Source organism: Phascolarctos cinereus, unplaced genomic scaffold (genome assembly GCF_003287225.1).
Source record: "Phascolarctos cinereus isolate Bilbo 61053 unplaced genomic scaffold, phaCin_HiC Scaffold_4;HRSCAF=312, whole genome shotgun sequence".
NCBI lineage: Eukaryota > Metazoa > Chordata > Mammalia > Diprotodontia > Phascolarctidae > Phascolarctos > Phascolarctos cinereus.
The window spans coordinates 187131189-187152225 of NW_027555847.1; the positions used below are offsets into that span (position 1 = coordinate 187131189).

The 21037-nt window shown below is 35.3% G+C and overlaps 1 protein-coding gene across 1 annotated transcript in view; it reads right to left on the bottom strand.

The window, feature by feature from the left end:
* Positions 1-21037, bottom strand: part of ROR2 (receptor tyrosine kinase like orphan receptor 2) — a 319530-nt gene that overhangs the window by 17860 nt on the left and 280633 nt on the right. The window contains 1 exon segment of the mRNA XM_020976691.2: positions 4562-4689. Coding sequence (XP_020832350.2) covers positions 4562-4689 — 128 coding nt within the window.

Sequence of the window (21037 nt, forward strand, 5' to 3'; positions counted from 1 at the left end):
TGGATTATAACATTCCAAAATGGTGAAGGGAAGGGTGTAGGCATTTATATAGAGCCTACTATGTGTAAGGCACTGTACTAAACATTTTACCAATATTATCTAATTTGATGTAAAGGGAAAATCAAAAGATATAGACTTACAACCAAGAATAACTTACCTTACAAAACTGAGTATTGTCCTACAGGGTTCTCTTCAGAGGGCTTGTAAAAGGGAAAGAGAAAGGAGAGCAAAAGTAACACACTAGTGTATAAAAAGAGAAATGGAGGGAGAATTTGCCACTTATTATAAAGGGGATGCATGAGAAGATGAGTGTATAAGCATGAAGGTGTGGGCTTCAGATGAACCTCAATGTGAAACTTGTGTGTATAAACAAACAGGTTTGGGGGAAATTAAGAGGGAGGATAATAGAGGGAATAGTCATAAGCAAAACACAGTTTCTGATCCCAAATGGGGATTTTAAAAAGAAAACAAAGAACTACAGTGTGAGGGGAGTGTTTAATTGGAAGAATACCTGAACAGATTATGGTATATGAATGTAATGGCATATTAATGAGCTATGAGGAATTACAAAAGAGATAATTACATAGAATCCTGGATAGTAAGAACTGATTCAGAGTGAAATAAGCATAACTAGGAGAACAATCCATACAAGGGTAAGAACATTGTAAAGAAAAATAACTTTGTAGGATTTAAGCAGTCTGATCATTTTACTGACCAACTATGTCTCCAGAGGACCTAAGAAGAAGCCTGTTACCTCTTCGCCACAGTGAGGTTGTACTCAAGATGCAGAGACACATGTTTTTGGACATGGATACTGTGTGGATTTGTTTTGTTTGACTATTTTTATTTGTTAGAAGGTTTTTGCACTTTCAGTTTTTAATTAAGGGGAGAACAGTGACAGTGGTGGACAGGTTGGTAATACTGATTTCAGAAAACAAACTGGAGCAATAAACATTTTTTTAAATGCATAGAAGAGAAGAATGATGGCAGGCAATTGTCATGTGTATGACAATAGGGAGTGTCACTCTGGAAAGGCGTCCTGGATGGATGCCAAAGGCACCTTGTCAACTAGTTCCAATCAGCTGATGACTTGAAGAGATGCACTTTTGGCTGGCTGCATAGCCAGAACTGAGATGCATTCAAAAAGTTCTCAGGCAAAAGAGTCACTGGGTCTTGGTTTGGCTTTTTCCTTAGTTAAATTCTGGTAAGACAGAGATAATGTGTGGGCCTTCTCAATCTAATAACAATATGTGGTACTTGAATATAGGCCTCTGTTCTCCGTTCATTGCATTGGTTTTGTCATGATTTTAGGTGAACAAGTATTAGATTCAGTCTTGTGAGTTTCAACAGGTTAGAACTGTTAGCCACCGAAAGTCTAGGAGCCAGAGCAATGAGGTTCTGCAGAATGACCTTGTGAATCTAGCTAAACAGCAGAGCCCCTTGGAATGATTTAAATGATACAGCCAAAATGTAGGTGAAATGAGGACTTATCCAGTAACTGTGATACAATTTGACAGTGAACCTGGTGCTGAAAAAGGAATTGCTTTAAATTCTGAACCCACTTCCACAGGAATAAAGGGAGTATAGGGCAAATGTTTCCCTAGGTAGAGAAACAGTTGTACTTCTGTTTTTACAACATTTTCTTGGAAAATAACCTTTTGTAAAAGTTAATTGATTTAATTGGTTAAATGAAACTGAAGATCTAATCACTGGTAACTAACAGTGAGTAGAACACACTAGAATGGGGGCTTGAGGCAATGACACTGTTGTACTCCTCAGGTATACTCACAAAACTGAGAGGGGTATGCAGCTGACCTCATTCTTGAAAGACTTTAGAGTGTAGGAGGAAGTACTAACAGGACAGTTTTTAATTAATGTGTGGCATTAATTATATATTTTTCTCCTTATTTTATTTTCTGAGTATTTATTTTCTCTTCCTTCTACCTTCCACTAAAAAAAGGAAAAGAAAAATAAAATAGAAAGCAAAACAAGTACAAAACCCTGACAAACATGCAAAGTCAAACAAAAGATATTCCTATACTGAACATATCCAAAAAATATATGTCTCATTCTGTATCTTAAATCCATTTGTGGTGAGATTCTTCAACATTAGTCCTCAGAAATCTTGGTGGATCAATAAGTTTATCAGAGTTCTTAAATCTCTCAAAATTGTTTTTCTTTATAGTATTGCTGCTGTTACTTAAATTGTTTTCTTGGTTTTCTTCAGTTCATATAAATCTCAGGTTTTTGTGAAAATGTTCATTTCATCAATTTTAACTGCCTAATATTCTATTACATTCATAAACATAACTTATTCAACCTTACTCCAATTGATGGGCAGTTTTTTTTTCCTGTTTTTTGTTTCCTGTTCTTGGCTACTATCAAAAGAGCTGCTATAAACATTTATAAATAGTTACTTTTCTTCTTTCAAAAATTTCTTTAAGGTATAATCTTTGTAGTGGTCACAACAGATCCAGGGGTATGCACAATTTAATGACTTTTGGAGCATGTGGCTGGACCAAGACTAATTCATAATTCTGCCAACAATATATGTCTGTTTCCCTGACTCCCTTCAAGATTTGTCATTTCCCTTTAACTTTATATCCTTCGGCCATTTATGAACTGGAGAATGGCTCTTATTCCTATAAATTTGAGTCAACTCCTTTTAAAATTTGGACATGACACCTTTATCACAGAAACCTGCTGTAAAGATGTTCTCACCAATTAACTATTTCCCTTCTAATCTTAACTGGATTGGTTTTATACAAAAACTTTTTTTCTTTTTTTTAAATACAAATTTATTTATTTTTAGTTTTCAACATTCACTTCCACAAGTTTTTGAGTTCCAAATTTCTCACCCCTCCCCCCACCCCAAGATGGCATGTATTCTGAATACCTCTTATACAAAAACTTTTAAATTTTATGTGATTAAAAGTGTTTATTTTATATTCTGTGATCCTCTACATCTTTTTTTTTTTTTGGTCATGAACTCTTTTCCACTCTTAAATCTGAAAGGCCAATTTTAAACTTTAAATGCTTATCATATCCTAGGCACTACACTAAGCACTGGGAATACAAACAAAAACCAAAACCAGTCCTTGTTGTTAAGGAGTTTCTAGCTGAGGAGATGCCATATACATAAATAGGTACATACAAGATATTTACAGAACTGATGGAAGGTAACCTTAGAGGGGAAGGCTCTAAGAGCTATGGAGACTGCAAAATGTTTCCTCTTACAGAATGTGGCATTTTATCTAAGTCTTGAAAGAATCCAGGCATTCTAAGGGGCAGAAGTGAGGAGGAAACAAATTCTAGGTACAAAGGATAGCCAATGCAAATGCAAGGGGAATAAGAGATGAATTGTTACGTATGAGGAGCTATAAGTAGGTTGGTATGGTTGGACTATAGAATGCTTGGAGGAGAGTAAAATACGAGAAGATTTGAAAAGTAGGAAGGGGCCAGGCCATGAAGAGCTTTAAATGGCAAAAGGCTTATATTTTATCTTGGAGGTAATGGAGAAACACTGAAGGGGGAAAAGGGAAGGGGAAGAGACAGCTGACATAGTCAGATCAAGGCTTTAGGAAAATCATTTTGGCATCTTTGTGAGGAATAGTTTGGAGGAGAGATAGACTTGAGGCAAGAAGAACAATCAGCTGGCTTTTGCAAAAGTTCTAGAGAGAGCTAATGATTGTCTGAACTAGGGGTGTCTATGAGTGAATAAAAGGAGGTGTGTGTGTGTGTGTGTGTGTGTGTGTGTGTGTGTGTGAGAAATGATGTTAATGCAGAAATGACAAAATTAAATGAGGTGAGATTGAGGAGCTGAGCATGATGTCTTTAACAGTAATAGGAAAGTTCATTTAAGAAAATGAAAGTTCAAAAATGGGGTATATAGTAAAGTATAATTAATTCTGCTTTGGACAAATTTAGTTTGAGATGTCTTGCATACTTAAATATAGATATGGAATATGGAATTTCTTGGTCTAATGAAGAAACTTGAAATATCAAGAATTAAGCCTGTTTATGTTTTGCCTAAATAGCTAAGAGGGCATGCAATAGTGAATAAATGCAGCAGAAAGGAGAATTCAATATTATTAAATGTCAACTGTGTTACTGATGAAACAAATATGATTCTGCACCTGGAGGAGAAAAGGTAAAGCAACCATTTCTCTAACAATAGGGATGACCTACTACAAGAAGAACAACAATGGAAAATAGTACTGACCAGAAATCTGGCTTTCTGGCTAAATTAAGTAAATAAAATTAAAATCTATGTAATTTACAAGCTGCTGATTTTAGGATTTAGGGTCAAAGAAACACATTTCACCAATTATATTTATATATAATTTCCCTCCCATCCCCCAAACATATACACAAACAGCAGAAATCTCAGTTTTCAATTGTAAAAGAAAAAGTGAGGATTCTTTTGCCACATCATTAGTATAAGGATAGAAAGGCTGTGAATTGATAAGCCTAAAGGGTAACAAAACTAGCAATGTTTGCACTTACATGGTTGAGTTGAACAAATTATTATCATCCTATTGCAAACCTGCATAATTCTTACCTGTAATTCGGTTTTCAATTTCCCCTTGCATCTGGAGGGAGTCTACAAAAATAGTCCTGTTTCCAATGAATCGTGCACATGCAATCCCCCTGTAAGGCTGACAAAACCCATCTTCATGATAATCATCCCTATGAAAAACACAAGTAGAAATTAAGAATAAATTCACATTCAGATGTGTAAATAATTCAACTTCTTTAAAGGAGGTACAGAGGGGAAATGGAAAACGTGGAAAGTATAGATAGGGAAAAAAATTAATTCCTAACATGCTGCTTTTTTCCCCTCACATGAGTATAGCAAGGTTCTTATAAGAAAATAAACATAATTCCAAAACCATGTTAAGTATTAGAGATAATTTCTTTTGCAGTTGTTATTAATTACATTAACTTACATATTACCATCTCTGTGTAATTGGGACAAGGAGAAAATCAATCAACAAACATTTATTGAGCACCTACTAAATGCAAAGCAGTCTGTTAGCACTGTGGGTGAAACAAAAAAAGATAAAGTATGTTTTTCCTAACAAAAGCACATTCACTTGTAAGCTCCTTAAAACCACTCATTTGGCATTTATCATGAAGTAAGGACTGTAGGAGTTAAAAGAAGAACAAGATTATTATAGTGACAAAAGCAGTTAGCTAGCTCTGCTCTCAGAATCCTCTCAAGCATCTTAATTTCTATAGTAAATTGCACTTATTCAAATTTATTTATGATGGAGAGTAACGGTGATTTATATAAAGTAATATAAACAAAAGAGAAAAACAATCACTGGTTAACTCCTACCCCTGACAGCCCATTTGGAGACTGTCAAATTCTATTATACTGAACATGTTAAATTTGTTCTTTAGTTAAATACTTTAGACTATGAATCACCTCAAAGAGTTTGTTCTTATCATTTTAAGTGGCACTCAGAGATTCCACAAAGGTCAAATCAAGAGTTAACTCAAGCAGATCTATTGGGGCTGCTTTCTGATGGGGAACAAAGGAGAGGTGGAATCAAAAGTTCCTAGGAAGTTGGCTCCTCAAGAGTGCTTTCCATTATTGTTTCATGCTTATCATTGTTTTTGTTTTCCAGTAGATATTGAGCACTCCCCACAAACCGTGGAGAATATTGTTCATTTGGATGATATCTATAGGAAATTCATATTCCTTAAATTAGAATGAGTGAACATGAAACACTTATTTTACCTCTTTCACAAAAGCAAAGTTCAAACACTGATGTTATTAGAAGCAAAGTCACTGATTTGGTTTCCACTTACCATTTCCTATCTCCTCAGCATGTTCTACCCTATCTCTTCCTATTCCCTACCCTTCTTTAAGGTATCTTTTCAATGTAAAGACACAAGAGAACAAATAATCTAAATAACAACATTTGTTGTCAACAACATTTGAGTGATCAAGCACTCAAATCCAATAGCCACTATTTGTATCAAAAGCTTCTGAAATACAGTTTAAATATGCAAGTACATACATAACAGATTTTTCTCCCCTTTGTAGCATATCAGTAGTAAGTTGCTAATTGAATTAAACTCCTTCCTTACCTTTCCACTTTTCTTACACCTTGAACCTCTATAATACTCTGTATTCTAGTGACAATAGCCTTCTCATTGTTCTTTGCACAATATAGTCCATTTCCCATCTTAGGTATTTTCACAGGCTGTCCTCCATGCCTGGAACATTCACCTTCATTTCTCTCTCTTGGCTTCCCTGGCTTCTTTCAAGTCCCAGCTAAAATGCTACCCTTCACAGGAAGTATTTCATAATCCCCCTTCCCTCTGTTGATTACTCCCAGTTTCTCCTGTACATATCTTGATCATGCATAAACTGTTGCTGTCATTTGTCAGAGACACCTATACAAGACCAGTTAAATTTGATCTGGGGTGTGAAATATAACTAGGTCCCTAGAAAGTATTATTTACTATGCTTTCATAATGTATTAAGAAAAATATTCAGCTGAGAACTAATGTCAATAACTCCTATTACCATCAATTTAATACTTTTATGTGACAATCCAAAAGTTGCCATTTCCAATTTAACTGCAAAAGTGAAAAGACATATTCCTGGCCTTTCAGAGGAATCAAACTTTAATTCGTTGTCATTTCTCTGTTCAGCAGCAAAACACACTTCCGAAGGTTCAAAGAGAAGATAGAATAAGGTAACAAGGAAAAAGCAGCTTCCTTTTCAGGAAGATCTCTTGGAAAGCCTAAGAAAGTGATGAAGGCTCTATGTCCTGCTTCATATGTTTTCCTTATTCTTCATACTTGAGGAATCAGAGACTTTTTATAGTTAGAAGGGACCTTAGAAAACTTCTAGTCCAATTCTCTCAAATCTAAAATGGCTGTAAACTGACACACAAATACAAAGGAACTTGATTAAGACAACAGTTGGATAGGCCAAAGGTCTGGAAGTCTATAAAACAAGAATATGGAATTGTTGGCTGGTCTTGTTTACCAATTCTCACAATGAAAGAAATAATTTTCTTCCTTTATTTTACCAAGTACTACTTTACACTGAGAATAGTAAACTCATACAATTAAAGAATGATAGATCACAGAATGGTAATCTCAGCACCAGAAAAGGCCTCTAAATTTATCAATCCATGCTGGAATAAAGTTCTCCTCTAGAAAATACTCGACAAGTAGTCATCTAACCTTTCAGTGAAGACCTATAAGAGGCAACAATCCTTTACTTGGATTCCAACTTGGAGACTTCTAACAACTGGAATTTTTTTCCTTACCTCAAGTCTAAATTTGTCTCTTTGTAATTTCTACCTCTTGCTCTAGGGCCAACTGGTATAAATTTAATTCCTCTTCTACATGACAAACCTTCAAATACTTATGACCCTGTTAAGTCTTTTCTTCTCCAGGCCAAACATCCATTTCTTCCACCTTACTTTTATATAGCATGATCTGTATTCTCCTGGTTGCTTTGGTTGGTAAGTTCTTTTTGAGACTGACAACCATGCCCTGAGGAAAATAGGAGGTACCAGTCCTAACAAGTTTAAATTAATTAAAATTATCTTTGGGAGGGTACTGTCAGTTTCAGTATAAGAGGCCACTTTCCACACATTGTGGGATTTTTTAGTGTTTTATTACAGTATTATTATCATCATCATTCACATCATCAATAGCTCATTTTTAATAGCTTATTCAATGATATTTATCTAGAAATGGTCTTGGGACAAGTTGCAATCCTATAATTCTTCTTTTATATTTAATGTTATATTTCACGATTTCCACACTCATAGCCTAGTTCATCCCATATTCCCACACACCAGGGGGAGTGAAGAACAAGGAAGTACAGCCCTGGGGCAGTTGGAGTTAAGATTACCCTGGACTGATCAGGGACTCAGATGCAGGCCTTTGGAGAAATAGAAGTATTAAAATGATTTTTGAATCTTTGGTATGGAACTCATGAGATGTGAGGAAAACTCTTTTTAACCCTCTTGACAGTGGTTATTTATTGTTATCCTCTGGACTTCTTAAAAATCATATTGAAAATTGCTCTAGCTTGTGGATTTTAGTAAATGATTTTAGTAAAAGGACTATTTGTTTAGAACTTCTGATTCCAAATGGTCCATTGTGCCAGATGCAGGACAGAAAACCCCACACCATCACATGAAGTGATTGGTGACTTCAGAACAAAAGTAGGAAAAGATGAGAATGGGAAGATGTATTGAAAAGTATGATTCAGGAGAATAAAATGATAGAATTTAACCCTGAATTAAGGAATGTACAGAAAATCACAAATGGCAAATGGACTACAGAAATGATAGCAACACCAATTATAACAATTGCACCCATAAGATAAACCAAGGTAAATTAATTTCTACATAGAATCCAAAAGGGCCCAGAAAGCATCTTAGTCAGCAATTTGACTTTCTTGCCAAATGGAAAGAAATAGCTGCCAAAGGCAACTAAACTCATCTGTAAAATCTTATGAAGGATGATGGATGATAAGTATCATTTCATGAAGTCATCAGGAGAAGCAAAAGAGGGTAAATCCACTCTAATAAAAACTTGGCAAGATATATAAACAAAGTCATACTAAGGGATTTCAAGAATGAAAGTGAAAAGAGGGCATCAAACAGAAGAAAAACAGAAAAGCCAAAGTGATTATAATAAAATGCTTCCTCCATCAAGGTTAATGGAACCACTACACTTAGACCACAACATCACATTTCTTGACATGCTCACAAGGGAAGCAGAAAATGCACTGGGGTTGGGGGACATCTGGGTGATGCAGTGACTGCACAAGTCACTTAACCCTGATTACCTCAAAAAAAGGGGACACTAAGGAAAGTGGGGAAAGGAAGGAAAGAAATAGTTTTTGAGTGTCTATTATGCACTGTGCTAAGGACTTTACAAATATTACTTGATCCTTACACTATACCTGAGCAGTAGGTACTATTATAATGTCCATTTTAAAGTTGAGGAAACTGAGGCAGACTAAATTACTTTCCCAGGGTCACATAACTAGTAAATGTCTGAGGCTGGATTTGAACTCAGGTTTTCATGACTTCAGGACTAGTACTCTATGTCTACTGTACCACCTAGAAATATATCATTGCAAGAACAATTGACCAGAAAAATAGATCAAGAAGAGATAATTTAAGAATTATTGGGCTACCTGAAAGCCATGATTTAAAAAAAAAAGAGCCTAGACACCATATTCCAAGAAATTGTCAGGAAAAACCTCTGTGATATCCTAGAAACAGAAGGTAAAGTAGAAATTGAAATAATGCACTGATCACCTCCTGAAAGAGATCCTAAAATGAAAACTCCCAGGAATATTATTGCCATATTCCAGAGTTCCCAGGTCTAGGAGAAAGCAACCAGAAAAAAAAAATTCGAGTACAGCAGAGCCATAGTCAGGGTGGTACAAGATTTAGTAGCTTCTACATTAAGGGATTGAAAGGTTTGAATATGATATTCCAGAAGGCAAAGGAGCTGAGATTAAAACCAAGAATCAACTGACCCAACAAAACTGAATATAATCCTTCACAGGAAAAAAATGGATAGTCAATAAAATAGAAGTCTTTCATGCATTCTTGATGAAAACACCAAAGCTGAATAGAAAAATTGACTTTCAAATACAAGACTCATGAGAAGCATAAAAAGGTAAACAGGAAAGAGAAATCATAAGGGACTTTCAAGAGATGGGGGAGGAATGTACTGGAAGAAAGAGAAAGGGAGATGTAGAATGGGGTAAATTATCTTACACAGAAGAGGCAAGAAAAAGCTTTTACAGTGATGGGGAAGAGGTGGGAAGTGAGTGAACCTTACTTATCGGAATTGGCTCAAAGAGGGAATAAATACATATTTAATTGGGTATGGAAATGTATCTTACCCTACATGAAAGTAGGAGAGGAAGAAGATAAGAGAAGGGAGTGGTGTGATAGAAGGGAAGACAGATTTGGGAAGCAGTAGTCAGAAGCAAAACACTTTTGAGGAAGGACAGGGTGAAAGGAGAAAGAGAATAGAATAAAGAGAGAGGGAAACATGATGGAAGGAAATACAGTTAGCAATCTTAACTGTGAAAAAAAGTGTTAAAGCAAGTTTCTCTGATAAAGCCTCATTTCTCAAACATATAGAGCACTGAGTCAAATTTACAAAAATAAGAGCCATTCCCCAATTAATAAATGATCAAAAGATGTAAACAGTTTACAGATGAAGTAATCAAAGCTATCTACAGCCATATGAAAAAATGCTCTAACTCACTATTGATTGGAGAAATGCAAATTAAAACAACTCTGAGGTAGTCTTTCATACATATTAGATTGGCTAATGGGACAGAAGAGGTAAATGATAAATGTTGGGGGGGGGATGAGACTTTAATGCACTGTTGGTGGAGTTGTGAATTAATTGCACCATTCTGAAGAGCAATTTGGAACTATGCCCAAAGGGCTATAAAACCATATGTACCTTTTGACCTAGCAATACCACTACTAGGTCTGTATCCCAAAGGAGATGAAAAGCAAAAAGGAAAAGGAAATATATGTACAAAAAATATTTATAGCAGCTCAGTTCTTGGAGCAAAGAATTAGAAATTGAGGGGATGTCCATCAACTGGGGAATGGCTGAACACGTTGTGGTATGTGATAATGATGGAATAATATTACACTCTAAGAAATGATGATTTAGAGCCCCAAATCTTATAAAAGTGAATGTTGAAAACTAAAAATAAGTAAACTAATTTTAAAAATGATGAACAGGATGCTCTCAGAAAAACCTTGAAAGACTTGCATGGGCTGATGCAAAATGAAATGTACTGTGTAAAAAGTAACAGCAATATTGCAAGATGATCAGCTATGAATGACTTAGCTATTCTCAGCAGTACAACAATCCAAAATAACTCTGAAGAACTTATGATGGAAAATGCTATCAATCCCCAGAGAAAGAACTGATGATGTCTGAATGCAGATTGAAACATACTTTTTTAAAAAAAACTTTATTTTTCTTTGAATTTTTTTTGTCTATGTTTTCTTTCATAATATGACTATTATGGATATGGTTTGCATGATTACACATGTATAACTTATATCAAACTGCTTGCCCTTCTCAATGAGTAGGAGTAGGGAGGGAGAAAGGGAGAGAATTTGACTCAGAATTTCAAAGACAAATGTTAAAATTATCTTTATATGTAACTGGGTAAAAATAAAAATAAAAACAAACAATGGAAAAAAGAAAGGCAGAATGGGGTAAATTATCTAACATATAAGAGGCAAGGAAGGAATAGCTGTTTACAGTGAAGAAGAAAATTGTGGGGGTGGTATATAATGCTTGAACTTTACTCTCATTGGAATTGGCTCAAAGAGGTAATAATGTACACACTCAGTTGGGTATAGAAATCTATTTTACCCTAAGAGAACCTGGAGAGAAAGGATATAAGAGAAAGGTGGGGAAATGATAGAAATGAGGGCTAATTGGGGGAGGTGGTGGTCAGAAACATAATACTTTTGAGGATGGACAGGGTGAAAGGAGAGAGAAGGATAAACTATGGAAAATAGGCAAATAACATAGTAACTGTAACTGTGAAAAAATCCTTAGAAGTTCCTCTGATAAAGATCTAATATAGAGAGAACAGGGTCAAATTTACAAAAACATAAGTCATTCCCCAATTGATAAATGGTCAATGTATATGAAAAGGCAGTTTTGAGAAGACATCAAAGCTATCTATATGTATATGGAAAAAAATGCTCTAAATCACTACTGATTAGAGAAATGCAAATTAAAACAACTCTGAAATACCAGTTCATACTTATCAGATTGGCTAATATGGCAGAAAAGGAAAATAACAAATGTTGGAGGGAATTGGGAAAATTGAGATACTAATGCACTCTTGATGGAGTTGTGAACAGATCCAACCATTCTGTAGAGAAATTCTGAACAATGCCCAAAGGGCTATAAAACTGTGCATACCCTTTGACCCAACAATAACACAATTAGGTCTGTTACCAAAGAGTTTTTTAGAAAGGAAATGGATCTATATGCACACAAATATTTATAGCAGTTCTTTTTGTGGTAGCAAAGGATTGGAAATTAAAGGGATGCCCATCAACCAGAGAATGTCTGAACAAGTTGTGGTATATAATTTTGATGGAATGCTATTTTGCTACAAGAAAAGATGAACACGATGATTTCAGAAAAATCTAGAAAGACTTACATGAACTGATGCAAAGTGAAGTGAGCAGAACCAGGAGAACAGTGTACACAGTAACAGCAATATTGTATGATGATCAGTTGTGAATGACTTAGCTATTCTCAGCAATTCTGAAGGATATATGAAAAATGCTATCCACCCCATTGTTCATTGTTTTGTCCTTCATTCTCAAAGAAGACTGTAACATCAGGAAGGTGATGTCATGACTTGCAAGAGCATTGGATTTAAGTGAGATAGGGTTGTGCAAAGTCAACAGTCTCACTCTCCCATTCAGAGCCATCTGGGTCCAGTGGCAAGACACAGGTCAGGATGATTGGAGATGCTCCTGGATTCAGTGGGAGACTTTGGCCTTTGTAAGCTAAGATCTTTCCCAGGTCTCAGTTTGACTGAGGCAATGCCATTTGGTGATTAAAGCTAAGTAAGAAATGAGGCAAAGAATGGCCTCTTTTACCTAGTCAAAAAAGCAAAAAAAAAAAAAACTCCAAAACAAAATCTTTCTGGGAGAGGGAGACCCCCAGGGTTTCTGGACAAAACAGAAACAATTGCTATTTACACCCCCTCTGAGCCATCATAGCCCAAACAATGACCAACTGAGGCTCAGGCTGGGACACATTGTTGGCCAATCAGTGAGAGATTAAAGTTATTTGAGTTTAAGGTACAGTCTTTAAAAAGAAATCTAGCCTGTAAACCCTAAATCCTAAGACATCTTGAGAGTTTTTAGTGATCAAAATTTATATTCCTTTGGGCAGAGCACCCACAGGTAAGGCTATGATTCCCCATGTGGACCAAGGGAGAGGAAGAAAGGAGAGGAGAGAGGGAAGGGAGGAGGGATGGAAAGAGGGAAGGAAGGAAAGAAAGAAAGAGCTGTATTGCCCAACTGGAACTGACCAGTTGGGTCCCCACTCCCCTAACAGATCATTCATTGTTTGTCCTTTTTTCTTGAAGAAGGCTGTGACAACTCCAGAGAAAGAACAGATAGAGTCAAAGCAGATCCAAGCATACTTTTTTAAAACTTTATTTTTCTGCTTCCTGTTGTTTTGGTCTGTGTTTTCTTTCATGATGTGACAATATGGAAATTTGTTTTGCATGGCTTCACATGTATAACTTATATAAAATTGCTTGCCTTCTCAATAAGTAGGGAGAAAAGGAGAAAATCTGCACTCAAAATTTTAAAAAATGTTAAAATTGTTTTTACATGTAATTGCAAAAAAAGAATTTTTTTTTAAGGAGGATTAACAGCTTGGTAAGAGACTATGGGGGGAAAGTGACATTTAATAAAATAGAGGACTTTCATGAATTACTGATAAAAGGACCACAGAAGAATAGATAATCTTACATTAGAACACAAGGCTCAAACAAGATATAAAAGTAAACATGAGTGTGAAATCATAAGAGATTTAACAAGGTTAAATTTTTTACATTCCTATATGGAATAATGGTACATGTAAATGAACTTAAACATCATAATGACAATTAGAAGGTTTATAGTTAGATAGAGGGCATGGGTCTGAGTCTATTATGTTGGGATGACCTAAAAAGAAGAATGTAAGGGTGAGAAAGAGGGATACACTGGGAGAAGGGGGAAAGGAGGGGAAGATGTGGGAAATAACCTCACAAAAAAGTGGTGCAGAAGGAGAAACTTTTACAATGGAGGGGAAAATGGGAGGGTGGGAAATGTTTGAATGTCACTCTCATGCTGCTAGATGTAATGTGGGAAAACAGATGAATTAACACACTGTTTATAGAGCCATGAAATAGTTCAACCTTATACTTTTCTAAGGTACAACTCCCAAAGACATAAGTTGTTTGGCTGCTGAAAGGGGCAGAAGAACTGATGTTGTGTAAAGACTTGCCATACCTTTTTATTTTATTACTGATCTTCCCCTGCCAAACTCTAGCTTTGGATTATTCCCACCATTCAAATCTGTTCATTCCTCCTCAAACCTCCCAGAGCTCTCCCTACCATCACTCTTTCAGTTAAGCTGATTTTCTCATTTCACTGAAAAAATTTAGGCTTTTCTCTGAGAACTTCCCATTCTCATCTCTTCATCACACATCATTCAGATACCTTGCACCACTATCTTTTCCTTCAATCTCATCTAACATGAAAAGATGACACTTCTTGACAGGGCAAATAATTCTATAAGTGATCCTAGGCCATGCTATCTTTTTCAATTCATTGTCCCCTCTGACTCTAACCCTAATAACCCTAATTCCAATTCACTAATCTTCAATTTTTTCCCTGTCTATAAGTTGCTTCCCTACTGTCTACAAGTACTCTCATGTCTCTTCTGTCCTCAAAAGCCCATCATTTTCTCTCTGTCCATCTTCAAGTGCTATTATTCTATATGGCTTGGCCTTTGCACAGTTAAAGTTCTTGAGAAGGCTACCTACAATAGATGCCTCCACTTTCCTCTCTTTTTTGTTCTCTTCTTAACCCTCAGTCTGGCTTCCTACCTCATCATTCAACTAAAACATTACCAAGTTGCCAGTGAACTCTTAATCACCAAATCTAATGGCCTTTTCTCAGTTCTCATCCTTCCTGACTTTTGTGTACTCTTTGACATTGTTGATAATCCTCTTCTTGATATTCCCTTATAAGTTTTTTTCTAGTGCTAGAATATTTACTTTGGCTTTTTAAAAATAATTAATTTATTTTTAGTTTTCAACATTCACTTTCGTAAGACAGATATTTAAATTTTCTTCTCCTCCCTCTCGTCCCCCTTCCTCAAGATGGCTTGCAATCTGATATAGGTTCTACTTATACATTCATATTAAACAAGAACTAATGGGAAGAACCACAAGAAAGAAGAAACAAAACAAAACAACAAAAGAAAAAGAGAGTAAATAGTATGCTTCAATTTGCTTTCAGACTCCAAAGTTCTTTCTGTGGATGTGGGTAGCATTTTCCATTGTGAGCCTTTTGGAGTTGTCTAACATTCTGGCATTGCTGAGAAGAGCTAAGTCTATCAAAGCCAGTCATTGCGCTGTTACTGTGTACAATGGTCTCCTGGTTCTGCTCATTTCACTCAGCATCAGTTCATATAAGTCTTCCAGGTTTTTAAACAACATATTGTAGGATTATGGTTCTTAATCCCTCTGCTATCCACTTCTGTTTGTGGGAGAGTTCATCCCACTCACATTCATAGTTGGGATTACTGTGTCTTTCTCTCCATCCTATTTTCCCCTATTTATGCTTTCCCCTTTCTTTTCTCCCTTTCTCTCCTCACTAGAGTTTTGCTTCTGACCACCACTTCCCTCAGTCTGCCTTCCCTTCTATCAGTCCCCTCCCTTTTCTTCCCCTTTAACTTTACTATTTCTTATAAGGGAAGTTAGATTTTTATATCTACTTGATTATGTTATTCCCTCTTTGAGCCAAATCTGATGAGAGTGAGGTTCAAACAATGCTCATCTCCCTCCCTTCTTTCCCTCTACTGTAATAGGTTTTTGTGTCTTTTCATGTGATGGAATTTACCCTTGTCAGCCTCTTCCTTTCCTCTTCTCCCAGAACAATCCCTTTTCACCATTTAAATAGATTTTTTATCATCACATCAAAATCAGGTTATACCCACACTTTCTGTCTCTATATACCTCTTTTAAATGTCATAATAATGATACAGTTCTCAAGAGTTCCAAGCATAATTTTCTCTTGTAGGAATGTAAACAGTTTGCCCTTATTAATAATATGTTTTTTTCTTTCCTGTTTATCTTTTTATGCCTCTCTTGAGTCTTGAAGATCAAATTTTCTGTTGTGCTCTCATTTCTTCAGGAAGTTTTGGAAGTCCCCTATTTCACTGAATGCCTATCTCCTCCCATGAAACACTGCTCAGTTTCATTGGGTAGTTGATCATTGTAATCCAAGCTCCTTTGCCTTATGGAATATCATATTCTATACCCTCTAATCTTTTAATGTAGAAGCTGCAAGGTTCTGCATAATCCTGACTGTCTTTCCACAATATTTAAATTGTTTCTTTCTGGCTGCTTGCAGTACTTTCTCTTTGACCTGGTAATTTTGGAATTTGGCTACAATATTCCTTGGCATTTTCAATTTGGGATCTCTTTCAGGAGGTGATCAATTCTTTTGACAACTATTTTACCCTGTGGTTCTAGTACCTCAGGGCAGTTTTCCTTGATGATTTTCTGAGAGATGTTGTCCAGGCTCTTTTTTTCACCATGATTTTCAGGTAAACCAATAATTTTTTAAGTGTCTCTCCTGGATCTATTTTCCAGGTCAGTTGTTTTACCAATGAGTTATTTTACATTTTCTCCTATTTTTTCATCCTTTTGTTCCTGTTTGACTGATTCTTCATATCTCATAGTATTAGCTTCCACTTCTTCAATTCTAATTTTTAATGACTTGTTTCCTTCTATTAGATTTTGTGCCTGCTTCTCCATTTGGCCAATTCTACTTTTTAAGTAGTTGATTTCTTCACTTTTTTCCCCTATTTGGCCAATTGTATTTTTAAAGACTTGTTTTCTTCAGCGTACTTTTTTTCTATTTGGCCAATTGTATTTTTAAGGACTTGTTTGTGACAGGATTTTTCATGGGGTGATATTTTCTGAGCTTTCAGAGCTCAATAAGGGAGGGTGAGAGTGACTTACTTCTTATCCCACCATCTTGGCTTCCCTATTTTGTTTTTTAATTGGAGTTTAAATTTATTAGTTTAAGTTGTATGAAAAATTCATCTGTTCATTCTTTTGTTGACAAGATTTTGGAGATATAAGATTACCCTGAAAGATTATTTTGATTACATCCCAAAAATTTTGACACATGATCAAATTATCTGTTGCTTCTCTGACTTATTCTTTCACCCACTAAATCTTTATGTTTAGCTATTTAATCTCTAATTCTTAATCTTTTCTTCAAAGACTCTAGTGAATATATTTACCACATTGTAGTCAGTAAAAGATATGTTCAATATTTCTACTTGTCTATATTTGTTTGTGAGATTTTAATGTCCCTATACATGGACTATTTTTGTAAAGGTGCCATGAAGGGCTAGAGGGTTTTTATTCCTTTATGCTCCAATTTAGTATTTACTAAGATTAACTTATCATAATTAGCATTTCTAAAATTCTATTCAGATCCTTAATGTTGTACTTGGTTATCTTACTGTCATATTTGCCTGGGGTTAGGAAAGATATCTCGAAGACTCCATTTTTAGTTTTGCTAACTATTTCTCCAAGCAAATCAAATAACTTACCCTTTAAGCATTTTAACTATATAATCTAGTTTCTTGCTTCATAATTCAACTGAAACTTTCCTCTCCAAAATTACTAATGATCTCTTTGTTATTGCTTTTTTTGTTTATTATTTTATTTTCCCCCAATTACATGTAAAAACAATTTTAAACATTCATTTTTTAAAATGTTGAGTTCCAAATTTTCTCCCTTCCTCCCTCAGTGAGAAGACAAGCAATTCAGTATAGGTTATACATGTGTAGTCATAGAAAACATATTTCCATATTAGCCATCTTGTGCAAAAAAACACAAAAAAACTCAAGAGAAATTAAGGAAGTTAAAAAATAGTATGCTTCAATCTGTATTCAGACACCATCAGACTCTGGGGATCAATAGCATTTTTCATCATAAGTCCTTCACAGTTATCTTGGATCATTGTATTGCTGAGAATAGCTAAGTCATTCTTACATTCCTACAATATTACTGTTACTTTGTACACAGGACATGTCATTTTGCATCAGCCCATGCAAGTCTTTCAAGGTTTTTCTGAGAGCATACTGCTCATAATTTCTTACAGCACAATACTATTCCATCACAATCATATACCAACCATGCCCCAATTGATATGCATTCTCTCAATTTACAATTCTTTGCCCATAGACATGAGCTGCTATAAGTATTTTTGTACATATAGGACCTTTCCCTTCTTTAAAAATATTTTTGGGGATACAGACTTAGTAGTGGTATTGCTAGGTCAAAGGGTATGTAAGGTTTTATAGCCCTTTGGGCATAGTTCCAAATTGCTCTTCAGAATGGTGCAATTAATTCACAACTCCACCAACAGTGCATTAAAGTCTCATCCCCCCCCCACATTTATCATTTACCTCTTCTGTCCCATTAGCCAATCTAATATGTATGAAAGACTACCTCAGAGTTGTTTTAATTTGCATTTCTCCAATCAATAGTGAGTTAGAGCATTTTTTCATATGTCTGTAGATAGCTTTGATTACTTCATCTGAAAACTGTTTATATCTTTTGATCATTTATTAATTGGGGAATGGCTCTTATTTTTATAAATTTGACTCTATGTATTTAAGAAATGAGGCTTTAACAGAGAAAATTGTTCAACATATTTTTCACAGTTAATATTGCTAACTGTATTTCCCTCCATCATATTTCCCTCTCTCTTTCTTCTATTCTCTTTCTCCTTTCACCCTGTCCTTCCTCAAAGGTGTTTTGCTTCTGACTACTGCTTTCCCAAATCTGTCCAACCTTCTATCACCCCACACCCCTTTCTTATCCCCTTCCTTTCCTACTTTCATGTAGGGTAAGATAGATTTATATTCCCAATTGAGTGTGTATATTATTCCCCCTTTGAGCCAATTCTGATGAGAATAAGGTTCGCTGACTCCCTCTCACTTTCCCCATCTTCCCTTCCAGTGTAAAAGCTTTTTATTACTTCTTTTATGTGAGATAATTTGGCACATTATACTTTTCCCTATGCCTTTCTCCCACTGAAATTCCTCTCTCACACCTTAATTTTATTTTTTCAGATGTCATCCCTTCATATTCAACTATTACCTGTGCCCTCTGTCTATACATAATCCTAACTGTCCTAATAATGAGAAAGTTCTTATGAGTTGCAAGTATCATCTTCCCATGCAGGAATTTAAACAGTTTAACCTTAAGTCCCTTATGATTTCTCTTTACTGTTTACCATTTTATGGTTCCCTTGAGTCTTGTATTTGAAAGTCAAAATTTCTATTCAGCTCTGGCCTTTTCATCAAGAATGCTTGAAAGACTTCTATTTTATTGAATATCCATTTTTTCCTGTGCAGGATTATAGTCAGTTTTTCTGGGTAGGTGATTCTTGGTTTTAATCCCAGCTCCTTTGCTCTCTGGAATATCATATTCAAAGCCCTTCAATGCTTTAATGTAGAAGCTGCTAAATCTTGTGTTATTTTGACTGTGGCTCTACCATACTTGAATTGTTTCTTCCTGGTTGCTCATAATATTTCTTCCTTGACCTGGGAGCTCTGGAATTTGGCTACAATATTCCTGGGAGTTTTCATTTTAGGATCTCTTTCAGGAGGTGATCAGTGGATTCTTTTGATGACTATTTTACCTTCTGGTTTTAGGACCTCAGGGCAGTTTTCCATGATTATTTCCTGAAAGATGCTGTCCAGGTTCTTTTTTTATCATGATTTTCAGGTAAACCAATAATTTTTTAATTGTCTCTCCTGGATCTATTTTCTGGGTCAGTTGTTTTACCAATGAGGTATTTCATATTGCCTTTTATTTTTTCATTGTTTTGATTTTGTTTTAATGTTTCTTAATTTCTCATAAAGTTATTAGCTTTCATTTGGGCCATTATAATTTTTAAGTAATTACTTTCTTCAGTGAGCTTTTGGACATCCTTTTCCATTTGGCCAATTCTACTTTTTTTGTTTCCTTTTTTTTCTTTTTCTTTTTTTTCAGTATTTTTACCCAATTACATGTCAGGACAATTTTTAGCATTTATTTTTATAAGATTTTGAGTCCCCAAATTTTCTCCTTATCTCCCTCCCCTCTTCCTAAAATACGAGCAATTTTATATAGGTTTTGCATGTGCTATCATGTAAAACATATTCCATATTAGTCACAGGTGTGAAAGAAGAAACTGATCAAAAGAAAAAAAAACATAAAAAAGTAAGTGAAAAAAATATGCTTTGATCTGCATTCAGAGTCCACCATTTCTTTATCTGGATGTGGATAGCTCTTTCCTTTGTGAGTCCTTTGTACTTGTATTGGATCATTGAGTTGCTGAGAAGAGATGAGTCATTCACAGTTGATCATCACATAATGTTTGGGATACTTTGTGCAATGTTTTCTTGGTTCTGCTAATTTCACTGTGCATCAGTTGATCCAAATCTTTCCAGATTTTTCTGAAATCTGCCTATTTATCATTTCTTATTGTACCATAATAGTCCATTACATTCATATACCACAGCTTGTTCAGCCATTCTCAAATTAATGGGCATCTCCTCAATTTCTAATATTTTGTCACCATGAAAAATGCTACTATAAATATTTTTGCACATGTTGGTTCTTTCCCCTTTTTAATGATCTCTTTGGGATACAGCCCTAATAGTGGTATTGCTGGATCAAAGGATATGCACAGTTTGGTTGCCCATATGACACAGTTCCAAATTGTTCTCCAAAATGGTTGGATCGGTTCACAACTCCACTAACAGTGCAGCAGTGTTCCAATTTTCCCACATCATCTCCAACATTTATCATTTTCCTTTTTTGCCATATTAGCCAATTTGATAAGTGTGAGGTGGTACCTCAGAATTATTTTAATGTGTATTTCTCTAATCAAAAGTGATTTAGAGCACTTCTTCATATTCCTATAGTTAGCTTTGATTTCTTCATCTGAAAATTGCCTGTTCATATCCTTTGATCATTTATCAATTGGGGAATGGCTTCTAATCTCATAAATTTAACTCAGTTCTCTAGTATTTGAAAAATTAGGCCTTCATCTGAGACATTTGCTATAAAAATTGATTCCCAGCTTTCTGCTTTCCTTCTAATCTTGTTTGCCTTGGTTTTGCTTGTGGCAAAGCTTTTTTTCTAATTTAATATAATCAAAATTAT